Genomic DNA, 21,077 nt, shown 5'->3' with positions numbered 1-21,077 from the left:
TTAATATTTGATATCGGTAGATAGCTAATGGAAATTTTGACTTTCGATTTAAATTTCTAGAAAAAAAGAGTGATAGTATTCTTCAACATATCTTTGTTCTGATTTGCGTTTTTGCTTCGTATTTTACTATATTCCAATATTTTCGTAAAACAGACTCATTGTTTAGAGCTCCTTTTAGTGTTTTGTTGAATCAAACAATAATTTTTCTGTTGTTTAAACGTTTTAAATGATGTCTTCAGGGCTTAGACAATTTGTTTCAACAGAATTTTGTGAAGTTTTGTTACTTTTCGGTTTTTGTGGTTCTTTTGTTGTCATTTTGCGATAGTCGTTTTACAAAAAGGCGTTATGGTGACCAAAGAAGACGCACATGAAGATTTTATATTCTGGCGGTTAATATCTTATAAATTTAATGGTTTCAAAACTATGGTTTCGTAAAGTTGTTTGTGAAACTTATTAGTTCTGCTTGTATTTAATGTTATTTTATAATCTTATTATTTAGTCTCATTATTAACAGTCGCAATTAGTTTTCCAAGTTTTTGCAAGACAAACTGTCTACTCTTTAGTCGAAAGCTTTTGTTGGCTATGAATTTTGAAAAAATTTGTTTTTAATAAAAAAAGTGATAGATCTGCCAATTTTATTTCTGATAAATTGCAGCTAAACATCTCTATATAAAAATCACATCATTTATCTATTGAAATATGATGTGCTTTTGATTGAGCTTTTAATTTCCTCAAATGGTTTTTCTTCTTGGAAAAACCAGTTTTCATAAAACCAATTTTCGTGATTTTTGTCTACTTACCCTATTTTTGTAGGTTTTTCTTTTATTTTCATAGTATCACAATAACGGGCGTCAATTGATTTACAATTGTTGTCACCTGCAAATAATTCAAACGAAGATTTTTAATGTTTTTAGTGATCTGCTTAGTATTTAATTGATTGGGGGGACAACGTTTTCGTGCATAATTTTTCGTGCAAATTTTTTGTTTTTGCCTGTATTCGTCGTTCTTTTTGTAGTCGTATGACATATCCTGGATGATGAAAAACCTCAGTCGCTCTCTATGGAGGTTTAAAAGACTCTCTCAGTGATTTCATTTCATGCGTAATGTTTCTTATCAGTTCGAATTTAATTATTTTTTAAACAAAAGCAATGTATTCATAAACTTTGCCCCTTTTTCACATTTCTAGTCGACTTGTTGACCAGTCGCTCTGAGGAAAAGTCCCATATTTTGTTCCAAAAAAGTACCGGTTAGTGCTCTGAGTATAAATTTTATCTGATGTCATTTTGATTTGGTTATGACTGGTTTTCAAAAAATGGACAAGGAGTTTTGATCGTAATTAATATTTGTAACTATATGATTTTTATTGCCGTCTTTTCTGGCAGTCATATTATTGTAGCCACAGGTTTCATAGGCCCTCTAGAGTAGATTGTTTTATACTTTTAGTAGTTTGTTGAAGATATGTTGATATGTCAATTTTTCTTATCTCCTCCTCATTTGGTAGACAATTAAGTGAGAAAAATAGATGAGCGGGGTCGGAACTTAATGAGCAAAAGCACATTACCGAGCCTCCTTGTTATATTTAATGAGGTATTTTCCATATTTGTTCATTTGATGCAGAATGTCCTGTTTTTATATGGTTGGTTCCCATAGCTGTTTTTAGATCACGGTTACCACTAGTTAACGTTCGTCATTGAATAATTTTCAGTATTTGAACGTAAACAATTGAGCAAAAACAATTGTGAAAAAACACCAAAAAATTGGCCATCAACGTAGACATCTATGTATGTTAACGTGGACATCTAACATCTCGCAAACAAATATTGCGTTCAAAATACAATATTTGCATTGATTTGTTACAATATGGTTCCAGACAATCCAATACTCACGATAAAAAAGAACACTAAAACTTTCGGTTTTAACAGATTCACCAACTTTTTGAAAATTTGAGTTCCACTGTACAAAGCATGTGGTACGAAACCACGCTCAGATATAGAAAAACAAAAACGAATAGTTTTAGATTTTCTAACAGGTTGGTTGATTGACTTCGAAAGCGGAACCAGCGGATGTGTAATAAACAGATAAATAAACAAATTAGCGCCAATCTATGTTCGCTAAAAGCGATTTGAAAAGAGATTTGAAGTTAATTACACACAACAATGCGACACATGTATCCAATTTAAATTTTTAAAAATATCACCACCGTTGCGGAAGATGTTTTTATCCAATCCACGTTTTCGTTGATTTCTTGTTTCTGATCTATCTAAATTGTCTATGCATGAGCTCAAATGACACCAAAATTCATTTCGAGATCATAGTGTTTAACTTTTTTCAAAACACAAGCAAGAAAGCATGATGGCAAAACTGCCACAATTGTTGAGAATGCCTTCATGCCTCCATGGAATCTGCAGTGTAATTAGATCTAATTAACCCAACTAAAACCTATAAGACATGCGATTTACTTAAAGGTGTTTTTGCTAAATAAAAGCTAAGTTCTTCAAACTAATATCGGAGAGTTGGTTTTAAAGCTATATAATTCCGATTTCTGCTTGTCAGTTGTAAAATGTATTCATAAGATTGCATATTATTAACCAGACGCTGTGCATGTGAGTCGCAGATTGATGTTTTTTGAGACATTTGGGAGAAATATGTTTTTGAGACATTTTTGGAGACTTAAAATTTTTTAAAAATTAATAATTATTAATTAAAAATTAAAAATAATTAATAATTAATACTAATAATAGTCATTAACATTATTAATCAAGTAATTTTTGATTTTGGTAGAGCTGTAGTTTGCGATATTGGGCTGTAATTTTTTTCAATCCGTCATTGTTATGTTGTGCTTTGTTGATTACTTTCCCCGTCGTGCCTAACATTTTCCATGTCTTGAGTTCCTCAAACTTTTTGATTATAGACTTTAAGAGTATTTAAATCCTAGTTTTTTTTCAGCCTCACGTATCTTCACTACACGTTTGTGAGAAAATTTATCATATTCGGTTCATAGCATCGGAAATATAAATAAACCTTTAAAAAAAGTCGGTGAACATTTCACATATTGACGAGGTATCAATTTTTTTCCTTTTGAACTTTAATTGTTATTTCGAATAAGAGAAGAATAGGTTATCCTAATATTAATTTTTTTTATTGGAATCACTATAGTTGAGAGCAAAAATCGTTTTCCTCGGCCAAAAATTAAGATTAGCACCTGCTATGCTTCTGGAAAGACCATTAATTTATAATCTTACTAATTTCTTCTCTTACGATACTAAGATTCGAGACGCAGGAGCGAGTGCACAGTTACAGCAAACCGGGGTAATGCCAAGAAACAGAAACTACGCTTCACCGGTTGCTTTATCAAGAATAACAGTACTGATTCAATGAAAATTGCACTCTGGTTTTTTGCCTGACCTTGATTATGTTCATGTCATTTTTCAAAATTGGCAGCCAGCTAAAGAGGTTGATTCAGTTGCGCATGATTTTGTTTTTGTAAACTTTTTTGACACGAAAAAGGAAGTGGCTGAATTTAATCTCAGCATGAACAAAGCGCGACTGACTCTTAACGCAACAAAAATAAAGCGAATCAAATAACTTGTCAAGTTAGTTTAAATTCTGATGAGGAGATTCGAAACCGTACACCTCATTTCATCTTCAGTTCAATGTCACAGACCTCTGTGTACATTATGGAGAAGGATGTTGCGGAAGATACTGCTTGGCCAGGACACGTGGCAGTCGGGCGTTCATTGAGAATCTCACAAACGATACAGGAGGATCTTTTCGGTTTTATGAAATTAGTACGACAATGCATGCCACGGGGTAAAGGAGATGAACTGTTCGGAAGAAGTTCGGGAACGTTGTTATGGACAATTGAGCAGTTGGGGAAGGATGTGTTGTTGCGGAAAGATTCTGTTGTTCGTGAATAGAACGAAAGTGCATAAGTTGTCTGCCTAAAGAGCTGCTCTCTTCAGGACAAACAGGAACAAATAGAGGAGCGTTTACTCAGATTTAAACTGCCATTTTGTTTCATGCATTGCAAAATATTTATTTCATTCCCAAGAAGACAACAAATTCTTGCTGGGGACTCATTGCATAGTCTTAATTTGAACTGAACGGGGCTTGCATGCTTTCTGCTTAGATGGAAATCCGACTAAATTCATTCGTACTTAGGAATTGGTCAGCTTTCCATAGCCATGCTTAGCCAGAAATTAGCTTTTGAGTAATCAGGCTTGAATAATTTTCAGTATGATTAGAATGAAATGTTGAATTAGACTTGCATTACAATACTTCATTGCTGCATATTACTTATTTTCAATGATTCAGCAATGAAATGCTTTGAGAGTTAGGTATGGGAAAGCTATCGTCTTTGTATGTCACTTTTTGGCAGCAGTTGTTACATTCATAAGTTCTCAATTTCAGTGAGATAACATAACCAGTGGATAAATAGATATTCTAAAGCCCTGTCTTGAAATCTGCTAACATGTCTAATCATCTTTTTCATAGAAACATATTAATTTCCGAAGAAATCAACTACCCCAAAAACTGGCTATCTTCTCCATTTTCAAGTCAGTTTTTTATTATGTTTACAAGTGCTGGTACGCAAAGTAGAATTTTTGATGAGATGTAAATCATATGAATTTTATCCTAGAAATATACTGCTGAGTAGTTATTTTACTCTGTAAATGTATGGCCATGGACATCTAACGTAGACATCTAACATCTCGCAAACAAATATTGCGTTCAATATGGTTTCAGACAATCCAATACTCACAATACAAAAGAACACAAAAACTATCGGTTTTCACAGATTCATCAATATTTTGAAAATTTGAGTTCGGCTGTACAAAGCATGCAGTACGAAATCGCGCTCAGATATAGAAAAACAAAACGAAATAGTTTTAGATTTTCTAACAGTTTGGTTGATTGGCTTCAACAGCGGAACCAGCGGATGTGTAATAAACAGATAAATAGATAATTTAGCGCCAGTCTATGTTCGCTAAAAACAATTTGAAAAGAGATTTGAAGTTAATTACACACAACAATGCGACACATATATCCAATTTAAATTTTTAGATATATCACCACCGTTGCGGAAGATGTTTTTATGCAATCCACTTTTTCGTTGATTTCTCGTTTCTGATCCATCTAAATTGTCGATGTATGAGCTCAAATGACACCAAAATTCATTTCGAGATCATAGTGTTGAACTTTTTTCGAAACACAAGCAAGAAAGCATGATGACAAAAATGCCACAATTGTTGAGAATGCCTCCATGCCAAAACTGAAAATCAGAAGCAAAGGTTATGTATAGCAACAATAGATTTTAGATGGATATCATAGAAACATCTAACAATGAGCACTATACATAAAAGATGAAGAATTTTGTCACGAGCGATTAGCAGCAAAACACGCATCAAAATCGCAGCTGTAAAAATTAGCAATACAATTAAGTAATATTTACTTTACGTATCAAAGCAGCTTCGTGAAAAATTTTGAAATAAAAAAGATGAAAATTTTGAAACTATTAGTATAAAAAAGCATCCATTTTTCAAAACAAACGAATGTGGAGAGAATGTAGAAACGTTTAGATGAAGCTTTGCAACATCAATTAACAGCTTAAAAAAGTAATCGAATAAAAATTTAGGTTCATAAATAAATTAAGAATTTGTCTTAAAACTTAATTCTAAATAAAAGATATGTGGAGAGTGGACAGTCCAACTGTCGACATGAGAGCGCTATTTTGAATCTTGAATCTGCTCAGACAAATAGTTAATATCGTGTATATTTTAAACAAAAAATCTCTTTTCTGGTTTGAAGCTAATTGGCAACAAAAGTCTCTTTTTAAAAAAATTATGAGAAGACTTCTGTCAGATTCGAAAAAACTAACGGCCGAAAAAATCATCCGTCTCATGTCATTTTTATCTATCGCTTTTCTCAAGTTTTAGCAAAGGGTATTAGAGCAACTCTTTGATCGCTTTGTTGATTCTATGTCAAAACCATTATAGTGAGAATAAAGTTACGTACTTTAGCGGATCGCGACCCACAATCTGTTAACTGATTGCAGTCCTGTGCTCTCCTTTAAGCCAAGTGGTACACATTGAGAGTGAGAGTCTTACTAGCGCTCTGATACTGAGCTATCATTTCAAACTCCATCTTTTGATCATAACTTATTTAATAGAGTTAATGCTATAACAAAGGGAACTACGCTGCTCATTTTTTAAATGAAACACTTCTCCAAAATTCATTTAAAATACATAACATCTAACAATGAAGTTATACGTGCGGAAGCAACACAGTTCACTCTTGAACATATAAATCTCTAAATTACAGTTGAACAAATCAATAATAAATGTCTCCAAAATCAGCAACAGATTTCCTATTTAGTTTTTTTTACAGATTTACAAATAAATGAGTAGCCAAAACTGATTTCAAATTCAAGAGGAAGTTATGGTCAAACCAAAAAATTTTTTCAGCTGTGTGAAACCTTTTTTAGAACTTGAGCACTCCGAGCAGAATAAAGTTTGTCTTTAATTTATTTCAATAGATTACAAGCTCCGTTGCAATATTGTTAGTATTCCTCTTTTTGATATTCTCGAGTAGTTCTTTTTCCGCGCCAACAAAGTTAGTGCCATTGTGTGACCAAATAATGGCAGGCTTAAACCAACGGGAGACGAACCACTCCACTCCCATTTCACACGAACTGGCGTCTATGGACGGAACAATTTCAACATGAACGGCACGAGTAGTTAAGCATGTAAAGATGAAACCCCACCTCTTCTCGGTAGTTCTACGCACAGTAACGTAAAACGGGCCGAAGTATTTATCCCCGGAGTTCGTGAAGGGAGGAGATTGGTATGCGAGTATTTCTACTGGGAGGTCAGCTATGAAAGGTTGTATAGTGGCAGCGCGGACCATTTTGGACGTGACGCAGTTTGATTTAATTGAACGCAGTGAGAATCGTAATTTGATGATGGTATAATGTTCTCGTACTATAGCCCGCAGGTAGTCAATACTCTGATGATGATGTTATTATGATTTATTTGCTGACACAATGGCACTAACTATGTTGGCGCGGAAAAAGAACTACTCGAGAATATCGAAAAGTATAATACTATCAATATTGCAGCGGAATTTGCCCATAAAGGCACTAAGCGGAGTTTCAACCTGCCCAGTGCGCCACACCAAGGTGGCATCTGGGAGAGGCTAGTACGTAGTTTTAATCAAAAACTTTACACCAACCTCAGTATTCGTCGCCTCACTGACGTAGTTCTGAACACGTCTTTTGTTTCGAACCTGCCATTAACTCACGCCCATTAACGCCGTAAGCGCCGACTCCTCCGACCTAGGCGCAATAACACCTAATCTTTTCCTACTCGGTAACCAAGCAACAGCAAATCCGTCAATCGTTGGCGTCGATGAGTTCGATCATCGTAAACGGTACGCCCGCGCACAGTCGTATGCTAACACTATTTGGGCACGTTGGATCACGTTGGATCGTTGGACCGGCACTGTACCGACGTTTTAAGTGGCAGACGCCTGCCGATCAACAACTTAAGACTGGTGACTTGGTCCGGGTAGTTGAAGAGACCAACCCAAAGGGTTACTACCCTACTGCTCAAAACACTGAGCTCCGCCGTCTTGTGCACGTCTACTGCATCGCTCGTCCGCCCACTTGTAAAATTAGTACCCATTCTCTCAACATCTTTCTATGGGCCAGATGATGTTATTAAGTAAATAAGTAAGCAATAATTATATCAAAATGCATCATTTTTCTTGTCAATCAGAATTAAGTATTTAAATACGCATAGAAATTGTTCCAATTTAAGTATAAATCTCGGAAAAAGCGCAAATAACATAATTTTAAGTAAATGTAATCATAAGACCTATAAAATAATACATTATTCGGCTCAATAATTTTCGGGTTTCTGTATTCATTGGTACAAAATGGTGACTGGCATTGAACTTATTTGTTATCAGAAATCAGAGCACCAAAAATTGCCGTCTAAAATAGCACTTGTGTATATGTTCGCCGTAATCTTGATACGTTACAACCTTAATACGTTGTAAAAATGTTGCTAGTTTGCACTCTGTAAACGTTGCAATTCTGAAATGAAGTTATCAAAGTAAAGAGTGTTTTCACCTTTAATAAATAGTATTGTTTGTGATAATAATAATAATAATAATAATAATAATAATAATAATAATAATAATAATAATAATGATAATAACAATAACAATAATAATAATAATAATAATAACAATAATAATAATAATAATAATAATAATAATAATAATAATAATAATAATAATAATAATAGTAATAATAATAATAATAATAATAATAATAATAATAATAATAATAATAATAATAATAATAATAATAATAATAATAATAATAATAATAATAGTAATAATAATAATAACAATAATAATAATAATTGTAATAACAAGGCGACTCTGTAATGCGCGATCGCACATAAGGTTCCGACCCCGCTCATCCAAAATTTTTGCTTGATTGTCTACCAAATGAGAAACATAGAAAAACCCAAAAAATCAAGCATCTTGAAAAAAATTGGTTTGTGAGCGAAAAAAAGTCTCCGAAGCAAATAACTGTGGTGGAGTTAAATTAGCGCATTAGATTGATGAGATGAAAATAGCAAATAGTAAGAAAATGAGTCAAGACGAACAGCAAAATCAAACAACAGCACCACCAAAAATTAATTACATCAAAAAATTCATGTTCGTTTTAAAAAACAAAACTTAATAGCAAAGTCAAAATGCCGTCAGCTAAAACTCATATGAAACAAAATAACTTGTAATTCAACAGAAAAGATAAGGGAGTAGTTAATAAAAGGGCTCGGTAACATTTAGACAATAAAGAACAAAAACTGTAAAGTTGAAAATTTCGCTTATTCTTTTTTAAAACAATTAATTTTGAAATAAGGAAAACTATTAGAAATCAAATAAAATAACCCACAGGTGTGCGATTACCAGTGCTTCCATAGAAGGAATTAAGAGCTGCCGGCATCCATAAAGTATTATGTGACTTCTCAATAATGAAAAAAGGTAACAAATAGACAAAAATGGAAAACAAAATGCAAAAATAATCAACACTTTAAATTTTTTTCGAAAAAAAAATATTTCCAAAGACATGAACGCCATTAATTACATAATAAAAAACTAATTAGGTTCGTATATTCCTCCCAAAAGAAGCCCATGATAATTGTAATTATCCAGAATATGTCTTATGTCTACAAAAAGAACGTTAAACATGATAAAAATTAAAAACTAATTTACTTTTTTTTTGTGTCGAAGCCAGTAAAGTGAATGAATTCTTCAAAAACATAAGATTTTGTGACAGTAATCCCATTTTGAAACCTTCCCATGACAAAAATAATGTCATAATTGGCCTGTAATTAACGAGATTAGATAACAACCAGACAATAAAGGGAACAAAATTGCGAAGTTAAAAAGTGTTTTTTTTTATTTGAAAAACTATCGTTTTCGGAGTCATGAAAGCTATCAGCTATCTACTAAAATCAGAATATCGTCTTATCTATTCTTCCATGAAAAAGCATTGAAACCGGGTCAGTGTACAGTAAAATTTCATGCGACTAAAAAGAGAAAGCAGAAACGGCAGTTAAAAACAATTTAAAAAATCAATTAAATTCTTCGAGAAAGTAGTGTCGAGAAAGTCAAAGTAGTCGATAGATTAGTGAGATAATCTATATCTTCAAGATTTCAAGAACATCAATTGTGTCTGAATTTGAAAGCCAATAATGTGATATATGAGCTTTCAATAACGTGATAATGTGACAAAACTCGAACACGTGAAAAATGGGCAAATACCTAAAAATTAAAAAAATTGGAAATCTAAATGTATCAAAACAAGTAGCCAAAACTTAAGGCGTAAAGCCGCAATAAATGTTGAATTTGATTTCAATAGAAAGAAGAAGCATTCTCTCATTGCGGACAATAAGCTACAAGTTGGCCAAAGAAAGAGAAAATTAAAGGCAATACTCAATAAGTCATTATTTATTTGAAAATCAAACACTTTAAAAAGTCAAAACAACCCTATGCTTTCAAGTAATCAACTAAATACAAAAATGTGGAGCTAATTAGAAACCCATTTGGAACTATCGTTAGTGAACATTTTTTTGAAATGTTCTGTTATTTAATTTTTGTAGAAGAGATCAAATTTTTTTATAGCAAAGACCGACTGTTTAGAATCCGAATTATTTTTGGATTATACCAGTCGAAGATTGGTCCAAAACTAGCCCTGCTAATGCTGTTTGTTCTTTATGAGCCCTTAATTATTCGAATGCTATAGATATTGATTTTTTGTTAGTTAAAAAATCAAAAATAGATGCTGCGTTTTTGATAATCAACGAATAAAATTAGCAGAAAACGGCAAAGTTTTAATAACAGAGCACTCTCAACGGAATTTGATGTATAAAAAGCCCACTTTGAATCTACAAAAATTGTGTTAGTGGTGTTTGTGTCTGTATTTTCTGTAAATTTAATCAAAATGGACTAAAGAGACTTATTTCGTGCTGTTTTTGAAGAAAAAGTCTTAATTTATAATATTTAGCCAGAATTTTTGACAAAAAAAATACAAAAAAAATCAACAACACTTTAAAAAAAACAACAAACTTTAGCAAAATTGGTGAAGATTTATTCAAAAATTCCGGAAAAATGAATAAAATCTCGCCGGAATTCTTACTATTTTCTCAAAATTTAAACCTCGATAACTCCCTGTAAAAAACGAAAATTAAAAAAATCTTTTTTATTACATATCCTACGCTGGATAAGCTTTCTGATGATACCAGTCTCAACGCTCTACGATGAATATACCGATCGGCCAAAATTGACTGAACAAAAAAAACCCCATTTGAGTATATAGTTCCTCCCTCCCCACTAAAGAGGGGGTCGGAACAAAAACTGACTTGCAGCTGGAGAAGATAGCCATTTTGGTATAGCGTGTCTCGGCTAAAATATAGACTTCGTCGTGACAATATGTTTTTTTTAAACTGATGCTTGTTTCAAGTTTATATGTATCTTTATATTTTACTGTCTTGCAGCGCAGTAAGATCTGTACGAGATCAACTAATAATAATAATAATAATAATAATAATAATAATAATAATAATAATAATAATAATAATAATAATAATAATAATAATAATAACAATAATAATAATAATAATAATAATAATAAAAATAATAATAATAATAATAATAATAATAATAATAATAATAATAATAATAACAATAATAGTAATAATAATAATAATAATAATACTAATAATAATAATAATAATAATAATAATAATAATAATAATAATAATAATAATAATAATAATAATAATAATAGTAATAATAATAATAATAATAATAATAATAATAATAGTAATAGTAATAGTAATAGTAATAATAATAATAAATGTTAATGTTATTTTGAATAGTATTAATAACAAATCAAAAGTTTCGTTAAAAAAATTCAGTGTATTTTGCGGCTAAACAGATCAAGAGTGCATTTTTCTCATTTTGGTTACCTAATTGTAGTATTTTATGCCTTTACTGTTGAAAAATTGGTTTTCACTGACTCCGAGGTGTAGCAAAAAAAAACAAATTTATTTTTTAAAGTTTTTGCTGAAATTTTTGAGTTGTTGTCAAATTTTTCTGCTGAGTTTTTGCCGACCAGATAAGCATTTTCTAAATTCTGCTCACCATGTGTTTTGTTCAACTTATTGTACGCGTCTCGATCGATCTTATCTCTCAAGATATTTGCAGAGATTGCTTGCAAGATCTTGCAAGATAAGCTCTTGAAGAAAATTTATAAAAAAAATAAATTAGAATACTAACTTCATTGCGGATGTTTGATATTGAAATACGTTTTTTGGGAAAATAGTGATAACACTAATAACTTGAGGTATGATTATTAGGACTGCAGTGAAGCGTTCAGAGACCTTCGGAAGATGGTGGACGAGAGTGAGAAACAGACTCTGAGGAAGATCAGAGCAGCTCACAAGTACAAGAAGGACGAGTTGAACTCAGAAATGGCAATCTACGAGGGACACCTCAAGGAGAACCAACAGGCACTTGACAAGGTACAGCAAAAGCCCGGGCTAAAATTTTGAAAAAGTTTCTAAAAAGATCAACCACATAGTACCCATTAACATTTTATAGCATCAAAATGTAAGTTATGGGAGTAAGTTATGGGACAAATTCAGTTATAAGAAGTTTTATTCGAAAATGGAAGCTTCCAATTACAATTAGAAAAGAAAATTAAAAAAACAAGTCATTAAACAAAAAGTAATAGCAAAAACGCTTCAAACGGCAGAAAAGAGTTCTGACAGACATAAAAGCTCGAATACATCTTCTGTTGTATTTTCTTAAGAAAACAGATTCCCAGGCTGTTCTATTTAACGGACTAAATGTTTGATTTATAAATATCTACAAAGTTAACTTATCCATGAGTTGATTGTTCCCACCCCACTTTATAATGGGGGCATACTCTCAAAGGGTTTTTCTGTTGTTCAGCTTCTTCTTTCGTTCGTTGAATTTTAAGTTAAAAGTTTATCGAAATTTGCTTTTTTTCGTGGAGTTATCAAGGCTTATATTTACGTGATTTTTTGTATTTTACGTTAAATTTTTCACTTTTAGAGAAATCTTTGGTCCGATTCAACTTATTTTTGCTAAATAAATTGCAGTTATGTGCTAAGGCTTAAGGTATTAAATTATATCTGTTAAATACGTCTTTAACATCAAGTTTTTGCTCGATCAACACAAGAAAGTACCCGTTAATAGACAAATAGGAGCCTTCAAGTCCTATTATTACCTATGAAAACGAACAGCCACAACTTGAAGATTATTATATTAATAACAATGCTGATTAATTTATTTATCATTTTAGAGCATGTAGATATCTAACCTTAGGGTTATAGTCTGAGTAATTTACATGTTTCAAAAAAAGAATAAACATAGTTAATCAAACAGAGATTAAGAAATGACTTCAGCGCTGAAAACAAGTATTTTGACCTAGTACCTTTTTCCAACCATATCCCTTTCTCTACCAAAAAGTCTCCCTCGATAATCACAGCCAAATATATACACAGGAAACAATAGAATTACTGGTTTTGGTAGAGTTTAGAATGTTTTATTTCTTAATGTTAGAGATTCTATAATCTCTCTAACAACTGTGGCCCATATCTCTATAAAATCATTAAAAATTTTTTCATTAACAATTATTTGGTTTGACTGTTACCGTTTTTGGATTTAGATTGAGCATAAAAACAACAATTTAAACAATTAAAAACAAATTTTAGAACCAATATCTTTCACTATTCTCAAATGTTAATTTTTAACAATAATTTTTTGAACAAATCGGACAAGATCAGAACAAATCAAGATCGATGCTAAAAAACAGTTTTTCCGTCAGATTTACGGTTAATTTTTTAAAATTTTCTGCCTTTATAAATTTTTTGTCACCTTAAAATTGACATTCCCAACCATTCTTCAAAAAAATGCCAATTAATACCGAAAAAATGCTATAAAATGTTCTGTATTGATATCACCGCTTAATCAATTCCTTGCCAAAATCTTGTGATGCTCATTTCCTAATAAGTTAAATTGAAATGCTAAAATTTTTTGCATTTTTGAAAACACCTAAATTACGTGGTGTGCATAAAAAATGTCAGAGAAAACTTATTTATTATCTATTTTTCTGCTTTCTGTTTTTTCTGATAGATGGATTTGTTCATTGTGTTGTAAACAGTTGCAAACATCAATTTTCAAGCAATCAATTGGACCTAGGCGAAAAATATGTTTTCTTGGGACTAAAAGAAAATACAACAGAAATGAGCAAAACTCGATCATCCAATAATGAAATTTGAAAACGAAAAATGTTATAAACATAAACTAGAGGTTAAAAACAATTTTCAATATTTATAAGTTTCAACAAAAGACCACATGAAGTTTTTGTCAAAATCCATTGAAAATCCATTGAACTTTCATTATCGATTATAAGTGAAAAGGCAAAAAAACTACAAAAATTTGAATTGATTAAAAATATTTGTGAGAACAAAATAATTCACATTAAAAGCAATAGGTGTCAAACGCATTATCTATATCTTCATGGGAGTCTAGTGGGAATTGAGATTAATGAGTTTGGGTGATAAGGCAACAAAAATGTACGGACAAACCTCTCAATTGAAACTTTTACAAAATCTGTTCGAGTTAATTTCGCAAAGACCGTTTACTAGCTGAAAAATCGAAACATTTTGTTAAAGCAACAAAAGAAAGCCTGGGGTATTTGTCATTAAAGAACAGATTTTGAAAACAGATGGTATCACAGTGAAAAACAGTTAGCTTTCAAGAGAAATCATTAATTAGAGGCAAAAATTGTGAAAAATAAAAATGCCTTGTTTATGAAAACAATCGAATCCAAAGAAAAACCCTTAGCTATCATTTGGAAACATTATTCCAGCTTTTATGCTTCTGTAGAATATCAGCTGTGCCTGTCATTAATTAGGTTAATCATAAGACCGTTTACTAGCTGAAAAATCGAAACATTTTGTTAAAGCAACAAAAGAAAGCCTGGGGTATTTGTCATTAAAGAACAGATTTTGAAAACAGATGGTATCACAGTGAAAAACAGTTAGCTTTCAAGAGAAATCATTAATTAGAGGCAAAAATTGTGAAAAATAAAAATGCCTTGTTTATGAAAACAATCGAATCCAAAGAAAAACCCTTAGCTATCATTTGGAAACATTATTCCAGCTTTTATGCTTCTGTAGAATATCAGCTGTGCCTGTCATTAATTAGGTTAATCATAAGACAAGAAAAAGAACAAAACCTTAAGCAGAGCTCAAGAGGTCGCCGGTTTCCTAAAAAAAAATACAGCTAAAAATCACAAAGACTCTTTGAGTTTCTTACCACCAAAGCAGTAATAGTATCGTGTCTTGATCAACGAAAATTTTGGACTCTGTAATCTAAATCGGCAGCTTAAATTTTCGATTACATTGTGCTGAAAATAAATGCGCCTCAACGGTTGTCTTCGCATATTTTATTTAAGTTTCTCAACTCTGGAGTATTCTATGGCACATTTATGCCTCGAATTTGGCATATAGTATATGATTTAAAATTTGAACTATGATAGGAAATTATCTTTTTTGAAAAAATTATCTGTTGGAAAAATGCTGGTTTCTCTAGATGTAATAAATCTCGCCAAAGCTTTTTTTATTTAAAACATATTTTCTGCTCTTTCTTAATAATCCCGAGTGGACTGGGGATGGTTATCTTGTAAGATCTTGTAAGATTCTGTCAGAATCTTACTAGAGGATGCATCGTCTTACAAGATTTTCTGACAGATTCTTACAAGATAACCATTCGTCTTACAAAATTCTTACAAGATAGTTATTCGTCTTACAAGATTCTTACAAGATAAGCATTCGTCTTACAAGATTCTTATAAGATAAACATTTGTCTCATATGATTCTTACAAGATTAGCCGTTGTCTTGCAAGGATCGAAACACATAGAACTGAAATACACAAAGCATAAAGAAATTGGAGAAGATGCACAAGACGAAAAAACATGTAATTTGTTCTAAACAGTGTAAAACTTGAAAGTAAAAAAAAATCTTTGAGTAATAAATTTACACGCAGCATTAAATGAAAAGTGCGGATATGGGTTTTTCTGCTCCTCCAAATTGAATGCAATGAGAAAAAGATGATTTAAAAATAAATAATTCTGCAATTTTTTATTCATGAGAGCATAAAAAGTAAGGGAAAACAATAATAATTTCTTATTGAATAAGTCAAAAGTGAAAATTAAAAATTTTGTACTGATGCAGTAAAAATTATCTTGAAAAGCAGTTTTCAATCAAATTAATGAATAAAAATATCAGCCAAAAATACGCAACCAATTCTCAAAACTTCAATGCATTATATGAAGAAAATTGCGAATATAAGAACCAATGAGAATGCAGCTCAACCGGAACGAACTGGCAAGAATCTTACAAGATAACCATTCATCTTGTAAGATCTTACAAGATAACCATCTTTTGTCAGAATTTTGTCAGAACTTATAAGATAACCATCTTTTATAAGAATCTTGTAAGATCTTACAAGATAACCATTCTCTCTCGTCCAGGGATGTTTCATTTTTAATGTAAATCTTTGCAGATAACCAATATTCATAATTTTGACAGAATTTTAAAATATTTTGGCAGAAATTTGAAAACCTACCAGAAGCATGCAACAAGGCAATTCAGTCTCTCTTCGGGCTTAAATCGTGACTCAACAGTTTGCACTGTTCTATTCCTGGCCAATAATTATACAGGTATCGAACGATTCCTGCCATACAATTCACTTCCCAGTTGGCAAGGTGGATGACGGAGAAGTGGCATCTCTGTGTCAGACTAGGAAGATGTACGCTGACATCATCAATAACCTCCACCAGCCAGAGGAGAGGGAGGAACCAACACGCACAGCTCTCAAGGTCATTTTATCACAACATCACTAATTTCCTACTATTTTTTCAAAGAAAATGGGGAGTATATATATGCCAATCTGATTTTTTTTCAGTAAATTTCTCACTTTTTTTGCATAGTAGAAAGATGAGAAGGGTTCCAAATAAAAGCTCTCGAAGAGTAGATTGCATATCTAGAAGAAATTTTAAAAATGATACCTCAGCAACATCATCCAACCATCCCAACCGCTAATTTGTTACTTTAATGACTTTTTTTGTCCAAATTGAACTGATTTAATTCTATTTTTTGGAGAAAAATATAACACATCGAAGGGTGTGATTCCAGTGACGTATTATATATTTTAACTCTAATGAGCCGTGATAACCAAATTGTTGAGCCTACAAGTAATATTTATCTATGATCATAACTTTTGTTGTTCCCACCCACTTTAGTGAGGGAAGGAACTATATAATCAAAAGCATTTTTTCATTTCCATTTTTTGACCGATCGATATAATCGTCGTAGATTCTAATCTTCATTAGAACGTGCGTAGAACATGGAATTAAAAAGATTTTTTGAATTTCGTTTTTTACCGGGTTTTCATCAAGATTTTAAGTCTTGTGATCAGTCGGCCGAATTACCGCGCAACGTTCAAATTCTCCGTACCGTTCAACGTCTCATTTGTCGTCAATTTTGTCGTCCAAGTATGTAAAAATTTGCAAAATTGGCGACAAAAATATGTAAAAATTTGCAAAATAGTTAGCGGCGGTGTTATTGGTTTTAAAATTGAAGATAGAGGATGATTGCTGTATTGTTCGATTCGAGTTCTTTGGCTAGCATTTATGCAAATTGTTTCAAAATTCAGAGTTTTTTTCGTCAAAAATGGGATCAAAAAACAGATTTAGCCCACTTTCTTTAAAATTGCAGGAAGTAGACGCCTATAAACTGCGGCCAGATTCATTGAAAGCTGGAAAAAAGAGTCCTAGTTGTGTTCCCGCTGGCTTTAAGAGTCTTCTGGAATTATAATTTTGCCATTTTTTAGAAAATTTAACCCAAAGTTAACTAAAATACATAACTTATATTGGATAAGCAGCCATTCGAACAGTTGAGTGTTTTTTTACACGCGTAGCAAGGGCTGATCTTGATCTCACCATAGATCCTTACAATCGTTTTTTTAGTTTTTATTGGGCCGCAGCTTTCTCTCATAATATTTCAGCATTTATAGTTTTTTAGGTTAATTTTTGACAAGAAGTTCAAATGAGGGCTCAATTATTGACAGACACTGTTTACACAAAAAGAGAGCCTACGAAAAAATATTATGTTTTGAGACTTTTGAGATCACGGTTTTTATAGCTTTGATCAAATGTTTGCAAAATGTTTTGAGATATAAGTGAACCTAGACAAAACCTCGAGTTGATATCTAAAATCTGTTATGATTTTGAACATATTTGTTTGAGATTTCGGTGATTTTTTGATTTTTGCATCTATTTGATTTTATTTCTCTCAATTTCTGGTATAGTCTCTGTAAAGAGTGACCAAACCTCATTTCCTGTGAGTTGTAAGTTATTGTCTGGGTTCATTTTGTTTCCTTTGCGATTTATCACATCATTGAGAAGTCCAATCGAGAGAAAGCATAGTAGGGAAAGTGCACAACGTTCAAAAAATGCAACTCATTCTGTAAAATTTTCTTGTTGAATTGTTATTGCCTTCATGGGCTGAGACACAGCTGTCTCTCTCTCTCTCTCTCTCTCTCTCTCTCTCTCTCTCTCTCTCTCTCTCTCTCTCTCTCTCTCTTCTCCCTAAAAATGTGTTATTGTACGGCATATACATGATAATGATCGTCTCAATTGCTTCTCGTGGAAGTATAATTGAACCCGTTTAAACATTTCAATTCATAGCTATTTGTTATAATGACATCCAAAAAAATTTGAATAAAGATGAAAAATTTTTCAGCCGTCTCATATTTGATATTTTGTTGTAGCTCAATCTCAAGAGGTCACAAGAAGTCTCGAAAAATTTTGTTCAGTCGACCATTGTATTTTCTGTTGGTTATATGTTTTGTCTGATGGCTTCGAGCATTTAATTTTATAAGAAATTTTTGAGTTTTAGATACTTTGCAATTTTTGGGTTTCTTTTGTTGTCAAATCTACGTGGTACAAGAATAAGGAAGACCCGTTAACATTTAGATCAGAAGAAAGTGATTATTTAAAGTTCTTGCAGATAACATCTTATAATTATAGTGCCTTCAATACAGTGGTTTTGCGAAACTCTTTGTGAATTTCTGCCTTGCGCTTGTATTTGGGTATTTTCCAGTGTTGCGACCTAATTTCTCTAATGACAGGCGAAATTGGCGTTTTGAGGTGTTGCAAGTCAATTCATCTCTTATTACTGAAATCTTATTTTTGTTGTGAGTTTTGAAAAAAACTATTTTCAAAAACTTTTGGATTTTTGAGCTCTACCATTTTTAAAATACTTTTGTAGCCTATTTTCTGTCAAAACATGTCCTTACCCGTTTCCAGTGTGCTATAAATTAATCTTTATAACGGTTATATTTGCAACCATTTGTTTCTCGGCTTTGTTACTACAAGACTTCACAAAATATTTGTGATTTTGACGTATATGTTTATTTTGTATGACTTCTGTTTTCATACGTTTTTTGTTTTCTTTTTAAATTAAAACACTTAAAGTAGGCCTTACTGCCTTTAACAAAAATGCGGAACTGAATTTTTTTAATATTCTTAGTAAAAAAAACTTAGGGTTTTGACGGCTTCAACGCCCTTTTCACGCACAGTTAAAGGGATTTTTTAATTTTTGCAGTCTTTTGTCCGTCTTGATGTAGCCTTATGACGTACACTGGTAAATGACAGGTGTCAATTGCTTCCTATGGAGATATGTTTGATCAGGTTAGTGACTTCAGTTACCATCTAATTATTTTAATCTTTTCGAAATGAATTGTTTTCAAATCTGGAAACCTTTTTTTGAGCTTTGCCTTTTTGTGATATTTTTGTTGACCTGTAACCAAGTCGCATTGGGGACAGGATCCATATATTTTTTAGTCAAGCATAAGTTAGTTTGTTCTTTTCGGGGTTTTATGTGATGGGAGTTTTTGTAGTAAATTATTTTGTTTGATTTTTATTAAGTTCTTTTCGGATGTATTCTGATCTGCCCCACCCGTTTTTTTTGCGCGCCCAGTTAAAAATTATATATTTTTATAAAGCACATACTATGAAAAAAGCGTTTGGGGGCTTAGAATTTGTAAGCACATTGATCTGGGGGGTAAACAGAATAGATCCCTCTTTTCTAGCAATCTTTTCTATTCACAAGTTTTCTATCTCTTCTATCTTTTCCTCATTTGGGAGCCAATTAAGTCAAGAATGTGGATGAGCAGGAACGGAACATTATGCGCGAACGCACAATACTGAGCTTCAATGTTGGAAGAATCAAAGACGATACATAAGAACGTCAGGTTTTACTGCCAACTTCTTTTTACTTATAGCACTCTTCGTTGCTCACGTTAACAGCCGCGCACTTACTTGGCTTCATCTTTATTGATTCTTTTCTTCACCACAAAAAATCTTTTAATACATTTCAAAGAATTTTTACAGTTCAACGAATTTAAATTGTATCGGGGTGCTTTTTTTACTTACAAAGGTCAGAGTAGTATTGGAGAAGTGTTTTTTTCTCGATCAATTTTATTGGAGCGAATTTCGAAGCCGGAACACGAAAAAAAAGTTAGTGGTTTAAAGGTTGAACAAATTCGGAGAGTAGCTTTTTGTTCAAATTGCTGTTTTATCTCTAAGCGAGTTGAATGTTTTGATCACCTGTGACTTTTTAAAGCAGTTTGTTTTTGGTCTTAACTACTTTTTTCTGTTATTCGGTTTGAAAGGAGTACATTAAAGATGTTTGAAAGGTGTTTATAGCAATATTTGAGTTTTCAACTATTTTATTTTTTTTGTGGATATTTAGGCCTTCTTTTGTCGCTTTTCGACATTTTTTTTTTCGTTTTAGTGCTTTCTATGAGAAAACTTGATTAATTGCTCTTAGATTGACTTCCTCATTTTTTTTGAAAAAGTTCGTTTATTTTAAGATGTCTTCTCAAATTTTTGCGATTTGAAATTGGCGTGTGAAAACGAGAGAAAGATTTTAACTAGAGTTGATAATTTTTGAAACTAATTGGCTTTCTTAATTTAGGTTCTTTGTTTACATGCGGCAATTTTACATTGATTTTCGCCTTTTTTCAATTTTTGAATTGATTTTTTGTCTAAGCGCTTTTTTAAACCATTTAATCTCACTTCTAGATCTGCTTATTTTAGTTGACTAAAACGTTTTTAATTGCTACGATTTCTCCTGCCATTTTTTAAATGTTTTGTGCAAATTTTAAATTCAACTAGCATATATTTTTTTCTTAAACAACTAAGGTAGGTCTATAGGCTGTAATAATGAGATAAGTCCTCTTTTGTTTCGTAAAAAAATGGGCTGGAAATTAGAAAGCTGGATTCATTCGCAGACTATTTTGCTTCATTTTCCCCATGTTGAGTCACATCTAGATATCAAATGTTATTTCTAAAAAATAGCACTTTAAAGGAACTACTTTTTAATTACATTTGTTCTTC

General features: G+C 31.9%; 2 protein-coding genes across 2 annotated transcripts in view; one reads left to right on the top strand and one right to left on the bottom strand.

Annotated features, from left to right (window-relative positions):
- The window catches only part of LOC142353031 (uncharacterized), a 280,268-nt gene that overhangs the window by 246,157 nt on the left and 13,034 nt on the right, over nt 1-21,077 (bottom strand). The gene's annotated exons all lie outside the window — the stretch shown is intronic.
- The window catches only part of LOC142352863 (uncharacterized), a 35,831-nt gene that overhangs the window by 12,914 nt on the left and 1,840 nt on the right, over nt 1-21,077 (top strand). Inside the window, exons 2-3 of the mRNA XM_075405018.1 lie at nt 11,937-12,101; nt 16,335-16,493. Of these exons, the coding sequence (XP_075261133.1) occupies nt 11,937-12,101; nt 16,335-16,493 (324 nt within the window). The remainder of the gene's footprint in view (nt 1-11,936; nt 12,102-16,334; nt 16,494-21,077) is intronic.

Source organism: Convolutriloba macropyga, chromosome 14 (genome assembly GCF_964194025.1).
Source record: "Convolutriloba macropyga chromosome 14, txConMacr16.3, whole genome shotgun sequence".
Lineage (NCBI taxonomy): Eukaryota > Metazoa > Xenacoelomorpha > Acoela > Convolutidae > Convolutriloba > Convolutriloba macropyga.
This window is presented reverse-complemented; position numbering and strand designations above follow the sequence as displayed.